At 43.1% G+C, this 11125-nt stretch overlaps 1 protein-coding gene across 5 annotated transcripts in view; it reads right to left on the reverse strand.

Moving 5' to 3' along the window:
* fat1b (FAT atypical cadherin 1b) overlaps positions 1–9656 on the reverse strand; it is a 54601-nt gene extending 44945 nt beyond the window's left edge. For all 5 annotated transcript variants that reach the window (XM_072663515.1, XM_072663511.1, XM_072663513.1 and 2 more), the window contains exons 1-4: positions 9573–9656; positions 5842–9135; positions 3341–3655; positions 348–409 (exon numbers count right to left, since the gene is read on the reverse strand). In XM_072663515.1, coding sequence (XP_072519616.1) covers positions 348–409; positions 3341–3655; positions 5842–9130 — 3666 coding nt within the window. In that variant the 5' untranslated portion in view covers positions 9131–9135; positions 9573–9656. The remainder of the gene's footprint in view (positions 1–347; positions 410–3340; positions 3656–5841; positions 9136–9572) is intronic.
* Between the last annotated feature and the right edge of the window lie 1469 nt (positions 9657–11125).

The raw sequence follows: 11125 nt of genomic DNA on the forward strand, positions 1-11125 counted from the left end.
TGTGAGATAATTAAGTTACCTGAGTTTCCTTGTTCTGACAGACTTTCATCTCTGCATATTGCAAATGTGGCTGAACATCAAACGTGATGTTCAAAAACTTGAATCAATCAACACGGCACAAGAAATGCCCATAATTATAGCCTTGGCACTTTCCTCATATTTATACCCCAGCAGTACATCAGCAGAGGAGAATTTAATGCAGAAAAATGCCCTTTAAAAAGACTATTTCATATGCAGATGCCGCAGAACACTTAATACAGCTTGGTAAGACGGAAATGAGATTCAGTGGGGAATGCATTGGCTCTGGTGTGAACAGACTTTTAAACATCGGCAGTTTAAGAGCTTACTTCGAGTATGTGCTCCCCTTGCTTTTCACGGTCCAGTTTTCGAGAAGTTGTTGTCACCAAACCTGCAAAAGTAGGAGGAAAGAGAATTTGGTGGATTCTAGAGGTTCACCTGGTCTGACCTTTGGGTAACTTTTAATAATGAAATCAATAATAAATCAACAAAAGCAATACAGGCCCCGTCATCGTTGACTGATGAAATATTGCAATATATTTTCTTAAAAGTTCCAAAGAGCAAGCACATTCATTTAGTCTTTGCCTTTCATATTCATCTAATCAATATTCCACTGTGTTCATGCTGTGAATGAAAATACACAAAACAGATAAAGTCATGCATCTCCTTTCGGGAGGTTTGATGAAGGAACCACTTTACTTGCCTGACGGAAAAAAGAAAAAAATAACTTCACTTAAAGTAGACCAGTAAAAGGCTTGTTGTTTGGTAATCAACCTCAAATCATTTGGCTGCCTAATTTGTACCCTGATGTAGCAAATTAAGTCTGTAGAACATGAAGTCCTAAAACTTTGACGGAAGGGGTAAAATGCGTCCTTACAGACATGAACATCAACAATTAGCATGCAAATGAACACAGCAATTTGTCTGCATTTGCAAATACATGTTCATGAATAATGAGAATACTCTGTGTCTCAGTGTTCAGTCTGAACTGCACCAGTCAGCCATAACATTAAAACCGCCTCCCTAATATTGTGTAGGTCGCCCATGTGCCACCAAAATAGCTCCAACCCGTTAGCAGCAGATCCTATACATCGATCAGCCATAACATTAGCAGGGCCAGCCTATTATTGAGTTGGTCCCCCTTGTGCCGTCTCAAAAGATCTGGCCATTCATCTGGCGTGGACTCCACAAGACCTCTGAAGGTATTCTGTGGTATCTGGCACCAAAACATTAGCAGAAGAGTCCTATAAGTCCTGTAAGTTGAGTAGGGTGAGGTGGGGCCATCAGGGATCGCATCAATGACCCTATGGTGCCCATAACCACTGCACATTCTGAACACCTTACAATTGTAGCCTTATGCTTAATTATTTGTCCTGCTTCCAATACATTAATTTCAAAGACTGTTCACTTGATGCCTATATGTATATCCCACCCCCTTGATCTGTGGTTTTAATGTAATGTAATGAAAGTACTTCTGCATCTCAGATGAAATTGTCAGGAGAACAAAAGTTAAGCCACACTTCACAGGCTGTGCAGTTTATGGCAGCTGAATTTGTAAACTGTTCAGAATGCTTGTACAAGCTAAATTAGTTTCCTCCATTTATTTCATATACTGTTCAGAATACAATAATCATCCAGCTGCCGACTCAGGGAACTGTATAAGTGCTTGAGTAAATTCAATTACGGTCTCATTTTTACCACTTTGTGTTAAATTAAAAAGGCAGTGAAGTTTGAAAAGCCTTAAGTAAGTACTCTCCTCTGTGTCAGATCGCTTAACGTTTCTAATTTGTTTTAGTGTTCGCTGCTTGTTTCTGTAGCTACAGCTTATGGAAATGCAGATGCTGATAGTGAAATAGTCCGGGCATTCTACAAGAGCAGGGTGGAGGCTCCTGCCTCACTTTATCAACCCTCCCAGGTCTGTGTACTTTAAACGACTGGACGTAAATTTGCATAATGAAAACACTCCACAAAACAAGAAATAGCTTCTGAAAGAGGAGCCGTGACAATTAAGAGCTCTAATGTAATGCGTTGCTCTGTATCCCTGAAAGCAGCTAAAAGCTAAAAAGGCTAGAGCACAACAACTAAACAACCTGAAATGTCTGCTTGGTCCATCACACCTGTTATTGAATGTTGGGTATATATAATGAACCATGGTCCCTCAAAAAATCCTCTGAATACCTAAACGGTTCTTCACAATGATGGTGGACTACTTGCACATGCTTCTTTAGAGAACCTTTTAAGAATAGTGCCATATAGCACAAAACAGGGTTCAACGATTGTTATGATCCAAAGAACCCTATTCTGTACTACATAGAGTCCTTTAGCTAAACTGAGGTTCCTCAGGGGTTCTTTCGTAAAGAAAACGAACCTCATTCATCATCATCTTCTGAAGAATTAAAAAAAATAACAAACAAAAAGACAAAAAATGTTCTAAAAAGATTCATGATGTCCAAGAGCAGAACTGTTCACAGCTCTGCTCTTCTAAAGCTGGCTCTCATTGACCTCTTAAATTGAACAAATTCCAAATAAGAAAGCATCTTTGTAAGAACTGTATAAGCAGGTTTTAAGAGGGAATGTCGTCGTTAGAATGATTGGTGAATACGGCCCATCTCAATGCTTGAACTGGTCACTGCCTGGTTAACCAATTCTTCTCTTTGTCTGAGAACATCTTGCATAAGATTATTTAAGGGACCTGAAAATGGCCCAATTTAGCACTACAAAGGATTCCACTATTATGATTTGTTATGATATTTGTTCAGCACTATGTAGAACCCATTTAGGTTCATTTGACAGGAGAAATTTTTCCAAAATCGCCTGTATTCAATTTTGTTAAGTTGACGTTACAGCCACAACTTTAAAGGAAAGGTTTTCTACTATATTTTGGAGCATTGATGTGAGGATTTGATTGCATTCAGTGTCAAGAGCATTGGTAAGATCAGGATGTTGGAGGATCACCACCCAACTTCATGCCCAACTCCCCAACTCATCCCAGAGAACACTGTTCCATTGCTCCACAGCTCCACAGGATTTATGACCCTCTAGCCCATTTTTGGCATTAGACATGATGCCAATAGGTTCATGTTTATTTGCTAAAGAGAGTCCTATTCTATTGACAGTATACCTCAACAGAGACCAGACAAGCGCATTTGAACATCTGTGTCAGCAATGGGTGCAACTCTGCAAGTAGCTTAATGCATTCATTAGAAGGGTTGTCCACAAACATTCGGACATTAGAATGTTGGTGTTCCACAATCTTTAGTTGGTGTGCTCTGGTCTGAAAAGTGGAGGACAACATTCAGATATGTTGTATGAATGAACCAACCTGTCTGGGAGTCAACGGTAAAAAATCCCTGTGGGTTCCCACTGGTGATCTTGTAGGTCAGTCTGTCGCTGCTTTTGGAGTCAGGATCAAAGGCCTGGATTTGCATGATGGACACATCCTTTGGAGAGTTCTCCGGCACAGAGGAGTAGTAGGCCGGCTCTGAAGTCTGTGGAGCATTGTCATTAACATCCTGAACATCTATGTAGACCTCCACAGAGGATGAGAGCGGCACTACCCCTTGGTCGGTGACATAGACGGTCAACCAGTAATGACTGGTGGTCTCCCGGTCCAGTAACTCCTGGGTCCTTATAACACCTATGACAAAGACGAAAAGAAACATGCTGAACTACATGTTAGACATAGTTCACACACTGCCAGCAAATGCACATCAAGCACTTAGCCAGAGACATAACACCTGGTCACATGACCAACAGTGTTTTACATAGCAAATGGTTGGCTTAAGATATGGCTAACTGCTGTTAAAGCAACACAGGGTCATGGAGAGACTTACACAGTGTGTATTACTTAAACTCTGATCAATATTAATGTGCCGGTAATGACACGACTGTTTTCTGCTGAGAAACGGGAAACTGACAACAATACAATTCACACAATAGAAAATAAAAGAAAAGCCAGACACCATGTCTAAGAGGCTGAAGTGAAGATCACTCTTCAATTTAGCCATGTGTTATTGCAGTGTCTGGTTCCATAGAGAGGGGCTTTGCCATTCTTCTGGTGTTACAGTATCTCTTTATAAAGCTGATCATTCTCCACCTCAGGGGAAACATTATCACGATCCCGAAAGACACCAATAATGAGCTCCTCTCAGATCTAGTGACTATATCAATTTCAGTGATTAATATGTTACTATGACCAAAAATTGTGAGGCCATTTTTTATTTTTTATTTTAAGACAGTTGTAAAATGTCAACTGCCGTTTATTTTGTATGAGCATTTTATCTTTATATGACCTTTATTTTACATAAGCAAGGTTTTGTCACCAGCAGCAACAACTGCAATATAGAATAATCTGATATCATCAATATCATGTCAAAACTTTATCCTTTTAATTCCGAATCCAATATCTTAAAGCCCCTGTTTACTCATTTTCATGATTGTGTTCTATTATCTTGTTTGGCGATGAATTCACTCTGAAGTGGCAGAGACAAAAATGATGTTGGTCCTTTCTGTTGAGAGATTTTTCAAGCTATTGTTTCCGTAGTTTTCCCACTGCTGGATTTAACTTGGGCAGGACTACAGTTGGACCAGAGTTAGCAATATATGTACGTCACCTACCTTGATGTCACTAGATAATTTCACTAGTTCAACCCGTGTGTCCCAGCACACAACGTGTCCCTAAAACACACCAACACCTGTGCTACTGAGCACGCGACCACGCGCTTGCTCGTTTAAACTCTGAGTGCTAGTTTAAGCTCCACGCTTAACATACACTTCTGTGATGTCATTCTCTCGTCACTTAACATTTCTAATTCAGGAGGTAGTGACTGATGTAAACAAACACAGCTGCACAATCGAGGCTGGAGTTATTCTCTTACACATTCTAACTGGAATTTTCCATTCCACCTTAAATGGTGTAACGCTTACAAAAGGTACAATGTAACTGCTGCACTGTTTTAAAGGTGGAATAGCTGTTTTAAAGGTGCTTCTATTTATTAAGTATGGAAATGTTTGCTATCAATTAATGAGAATTTCCATCCAAATCAAGGAGATTCTGGTCATTACCTGCAGTTTATAGTCGACCCATAAATCATCACTATTATCGGCACAACTTCAAAAGCTCTTTGGTGGCACAGTCACCTCACACTCGATATGTTCAAAGAGTGCCTGGTTGTCAGGTTGATCAGAGAGATTTTCGCCTTGGAAAAGGGAGTCCCAATCCAAGTCGCTCAGAAGTGCTTGTGCTTATATCATAAAAAACCCTAAATTCATGAAAGTTGTATTTAAAGCTTTTTGGACAACAACCCTTCATACATTATTTACAATATGTGTCCAAATGTTTGTGGACATCTCTTCTAATGCTTGTGTAATCACTCTAGTGGAGTATTGCCTTTAAAAAGGAATAGGACTGTCTGGAGCAGATTAACATGAACCTACTGGCACCATGCCTAATACCAGGCATTGGCTAGAGGGGTATAAAGCCAACTTGTGGGGCAGTGGGACTGTGTTCTCTGGAATGATGGTAATCCATTCAGTCCTCTTAGTGGATGACTTGGAGAGTTGGGAATGAGGTGGGGTGGTGATCATCCAACGCTTTTGTCACTGCAATCTAATTCTTACAGAAATCCTCTGAAACCTAGTAGAAATCCTTTCCTGGACAGTTCCTAGTTACTCCAACCAAAGGAGGATAAAATCTGATTTTGGACAAAGAAATAAATGAGCAGGTCCCAATACTTTTGTCCATATAAGGTACATGTTGCATGATAGTAAGCTCATATGTCATATTAATGCTGAGCAGGTAAAAACATTGTCTCTCACACTTACCAGTGATTTGATCAACAGTGAAAACGCCAAGGCCTGAGCCATCATGTATGGTATAGCGCACTTCTCCATCTCTTCCTTCATCCCCATCATGGGCAGTAACTTTCATCACAGAAGATCCAACTGGAGCATCCTCGCTCACGCTCCCCCAGTCCACAAAGAAGGGGAAAGACGGGCGATACAAATTCTCATTGACGTCCGCAATCTCCACTTCAATGAAGCACAGTGAGGACAAAGAGATTGGTTTCCCTTTGTCTTTAGCCTTTGCTGTCAGGTTATATGTCTGTTTCCTCTCAAAATCAAGGGGCTGAGAGAGGTACACCGCTCCACTCACTTTATCCACCTGAAAACTTCCATTTACGTCATCCATCAGGCTGTACCTCACTTGTCCAGACTGACCCAAGTCAGGGTCATGAGCCTCAAGCCACAGGACCAAGGTGCCCACTGGGATATCCTCTCTTACTCTTACATGATAGTGTGAAGGATAAAAGGTAGGGGCATTGTCATTCACATCCTCTAACACAATGTTCAGTATCACTGTGGATATCAACCGAGGCTCGTGGGTTGCTTTATCATAAGCAGCAACCTTCAAAGCAAAGGATGGGTTTGCCTCTCTGTCCAGTGGGTTTTGAACTGTCACAATCCCTGTCTCCTTATTTATGACAAATTTGTCTGTTTTGGTCAGAAAGGAATAGGTGACCTTGCCATTGAGCCCCAAATCCTTATCTGTGGCCTCGAGCTGAATGAGATCTGTTCCCAGAGCACAATCTTCTCTAACGTCCACTGAATACTCATTTTCCAAGAACTCTGGGCAGTTGTCATTAACATCTAGCACATTGATCTCCAAAGTGTGAGACGAGGACTTCTGAGGTAAACCAAGGTCGTACACAGTTACGTTAAGGGTGTAGTGGTCTGTTGTTTCCCGGTCAAGGGGTTCATGAATTTTAAGCCATCCTGTATCAGTTTCAATCACGAAACAACTGTCTGCATTTCCCCCTGATATCACAAAAAGCAATTTCCCATTGAAGCCAACATCTGCATCTGCTGCTCTGAGAAGCGCTACATCAGTCCCCACTGGCAGGTCCTCTTTAACCTCTATTTTACTGGGAGGGGATTCTATAAAGTGTGGCGCATTATTGTTTTCTGAATGTGTGTCTACAAATTCATCCCCCGACTGCATTTCAGAGTGCAGTTTGGAGCCAAAGAGAAGCATCCCAGCAAAAGTTCTCAGAGCTTCAGTTTCCACACACTTTGAACGCATTTCTGTCGATGATCTAACAACAGTGATATTCACATGCATGGGCGTGCTGGATGTCTCGCCATCACTAGCTTGTATTTGAATGGAATGAAAAGGTTTATTATCAATTAATGAGTCTTTAAGGGTGAGCACACCAGAATTTGGATCCAAATCAAAGAGGTTCTTCTCATTACCAGCAAGAATACCATACCGCACAATCCCTAAATCGTCTGCATCAATGGCAGACACCACTATAATCTGCTCACCGACTCCAATGGATCTTGGCACAGTCACCTCACAGTCGATATTTTCAAAGAGTGGCTGGTTGTCATTCAAGTTGTTCAGAGCGATTGAGACCACAGCTTCGGCTTCGCGGCGGAAAGGGGAGCCCCAGTCAGAGGCTCGAACCCTTATGTAGAACTTGCTTGGCATCATCTCGTAGTCTAACTGCTCAGAAGTGCTTATGACACCAGTGAAATAGTCTATCGCAAAGGGCTTTTTGTGCACGCTAACAATACTGTAGGTAACATAGCCGTTCTCCCCCTCATCAGCATCACTAGCACTGACTGCTAATACGCTAGTCCCTATAGGCACATTCTCATCAACACTGGCTGCATATGTAGACTGTTGGAATTTTGGAGCATTGTTGTTCATGTCAATGACATTAACCACTACCTTAGCTGAAGCGCGCCGATCGCTGGTAACTACATCGAATTCATACTGGCTAACACGCTCTGCCTGAACAGGTCCCACAGTGGTTATAAGGCCTGTGTTTGAGTTGATAACGAATGGGTTCCTGTGCTGATGCATTTTATACTGTAATAAGTACTTCACACTTGGATCTTTTGGTACTGCTCTGACCATGACCACTGGAGAGTGCGGCGGAGCGAACTCACTCAGAGCGACTCTGTAGATGCTTTTTTCAAACTGAAGAGCCTCTGTGTTCTCAAGTGGGGGTTTCACCTGCACCACCACTGCTGTAGAAAACTTTGGCGGGCTTCCCTTATCCTTAGCCTGCAAGGTAAGGTTATAGCCAAAGTCATGTTCATCCCAGGTCACCTCTCTGTTTGCCTTGATCTTGTACTCTTTGCTTCCGGGACTTGTTCTAATGGCCTTAAACTGCTGAAGCGGATCCCCAGCCACTATACTCAGAGAGGCAATCTCCCCGTTTTGCCCGATGTCATCATCCTCCACAGTCACAAACGCATATGTAGGATCCTTAGTGGTGTTTGATGGAGTTAAGGGAACAGCTGTGACAACAGGTGTGTGGTCGTTGGACTGCAGTACCTGCACTGTCAGCTTTGCTGTACTGCTTACGTCACTTCTCCCATCGAGCTTCAAGCCTCTGTCCACAGCTAGCACGTCAATCTCATAGCGTGGCATCTCTAGGTAGTCCAATTTGCCCGTCAGAGTTATAATGCCGCTTGTAGGATGGACGGAGAACACAGGTGTCCACTCCTTGAAGCAGAAGTAGAACTCTCCGTTGGTGCCCATGTCAGCATCAGTTGCCAGGACTCTTGCTATGCTGCTTCTGATCGGCGTGCTTTCAGGCAGGGAGATGCTGTAGGAGGCCGGCGAAAAAAGAGGTCTGAGATCATTGGCGTCCAGAATTTGCAGCCTAACTTGGGTCTGTGCCTCCACACCCGAGTGCCTTTCAATTGCTTGCACAGAAAGTAAGTACTGGTCTTTTACCTCCCTGTTCAGTGTGCTGGAACTCCCCCCTTTGGTCCTAATTCGCAGGAAGCTGAAGTCACCCAGAACATACTTTTCAGCTTTGAACAGCTTGTCGCGGTCTCCAGATTCTATTCTGTACCATATATCCCACGACTGGTCCTGTATGAAAATGCCCATTTTAATGGGGCAGTCAACAAAGGTTTTTGCAGCAGAATTCTCATAGATCGTTGCATTGTAGAGGGGTTGTGTGAACTTTAAAGGGAGCGCATCCATCTTTCGCTGGCTTACTATGCAAGGCCAGACAAAGAGCATGATGAGGAGACGATGACAATGATGATGATGATGATTCCAGCATGTGTCCATTGTGGCACAGAAAGACATGCACGCTGCAAAAGAACAAAGGGATATAAAAGAACAGCTAAGAAACCATGACACAACCATTACACAGGACACACATTCCTCCATCAGCATCTCACTGGGAAACTTCCTCTGTTCATTCTAACATCTGATGTTATGGTCAGAGTTTTCAAATAGCAACACTGGATTGCAGAGGGGTCCAAGCGCTCACCGCCCACATAGATCACGCATTGATGCAGATCAGACAGCCTCCAAGTTTCTCTCTTTCAAGTTGAAATCTTCAGTGACTCACTCTACAGCTGTAGCTTATACAACAACATCAGCGCACTGACAGCCCCTAAAGCCTGCTCACACAGCCTTTTCTGAACTGCTCGTCAACTTTAGAATAACGCTGTAATGAGGAGGATGTGCAGGTGGCAAAATTCTTTCCTGTCTGTGTACTTTTCTAAACCCCACAGTTACTCACCTTCTCAGCCACGCAGGAGCTTCAGCAGTTGGTTCACTGTCAGAGTTCCTTGCAAATGCTTTCCAGTCTTTCCTCTGTCTTCACTCTCATGCACTGTTTCTCGTTGCTTTTCCCCCCCCCCGCCTGTATTCCTACAGGCACCGCCTCCTGCACGGAGATTGGCTAGAAGCGCACAGGAGTGTACATTCGCTAGCCAATGGCAGCGCAAGCGTAAGACGTTTAAGGCGGGGCTTGTCTGAAAACGGGTAGGGAAAGAAATAAGGAGCGCTGCAGTTCTGCGCTCTGTGATGTGCTCAGAGTCAGAGGCTCTCTGCCTGTCAGAAGTCCTGCGGGTCAGCCTCTGGCGAACTGTTTACCTGGTCAGCACTATGGTCAATCTCACCCTCACTCAATCCTCAGATTTGTAGACAGGTCTTTGATATGTGCATTTAGCTTAAATATCTTAATGGGTTCATAGAAAGCATGTAAAACATACAAACAGTACAGCAAAATGTGTCCTCCACATTTAACCCATCTGTGGTAGTGAACACACACACACACACACACACACACACACACTAGTAAACTAGGGGCAGTGAGCACACACACACCCAGAGGAGTGGGCAGCCAACTCCAGCACTCAGGGAGCAGAGAGGGCTTGCTCAAGGGCCCAACAGTGGCAGCTTTGCCAAGCCCGGGAATCGAACCCACAACCCTGGTATCAATAGCCCTGCCCTCTAACCGCTGAGCCACCACTCATGATGACTTATGATGTGTAAATAGCCAGTATGTTGCTTGGGGTGGGAAAAAATGCCAAATTTTGCCCGCAACAATTAATTATGGCCTGATTATCTGGTTTAACTCATCACGACAGATGACGGATTCACAGCATAGTGACAAGATTGACAAGTATTTTTTTGGAGTTATTCTCGAGCTGCACCAGATACCTTTGCTGCACTCAGAGTGTTCTTGCAGACATCTGGTGCAATGTGCAGTTCGCTGGCTGAAAAGACTGTAGACTGTCTGCTGGGTTAGCTTTTAGCCTAGAACCTACTAGGTTTCACTTTATCGTGCACTGCATTTGAGTTCAGCTTATGCAGACAATATATAGCCAAGTTTACATGCAGCATGATAATCTGATAATGATCCGACTAATAGCTCTGTCAGAATGGAATAGATTCATGTATCACTTCAATTCTTATCTGATTGAACAAGATGGGTAATTCTTTAAATCATCCGTTAATTAATAAATATAAGCCATGTATACACCTGTCTATGATTACATTCGCAGTCGGAAAGTTTAAGTACATTCTCTGCATAAACCTCCACAAGGCAACAGCAACACACATTATTACTGCAATAGGGGCTCTTACGGTATGTTCTGCGGCGGCGAGCTAATCTTTCAAGTGGCAAAAAAACATGAATTATTGCCGTGGCATATGGAAATTTAGCCTCCACTCAAAATCTGTCAATTCCTTCCATACGACACTTTTCTGTCAGTCTTTGCTGCACACTTTCGTCCAGAGGTGTCACCAGTAGTAGTCATCAGTAGTGGGACTGCCCCCCCCCCCACT

This window comes from Salminus brasiliensis, chromosome 19 (genome assembly GCF_030463535.1).
Source record: "Salminus brasiliensis chromosome 19, fSalBra1.hap2, whole genome shotgun sequence".
In the NCBI taxonomy this organism is placed as follows: Eukaryota; Metazoa; Chordata; class Actinopteri; order Characiformes; family Bryconidae; genus Salminus; species Salminus brasiliensis.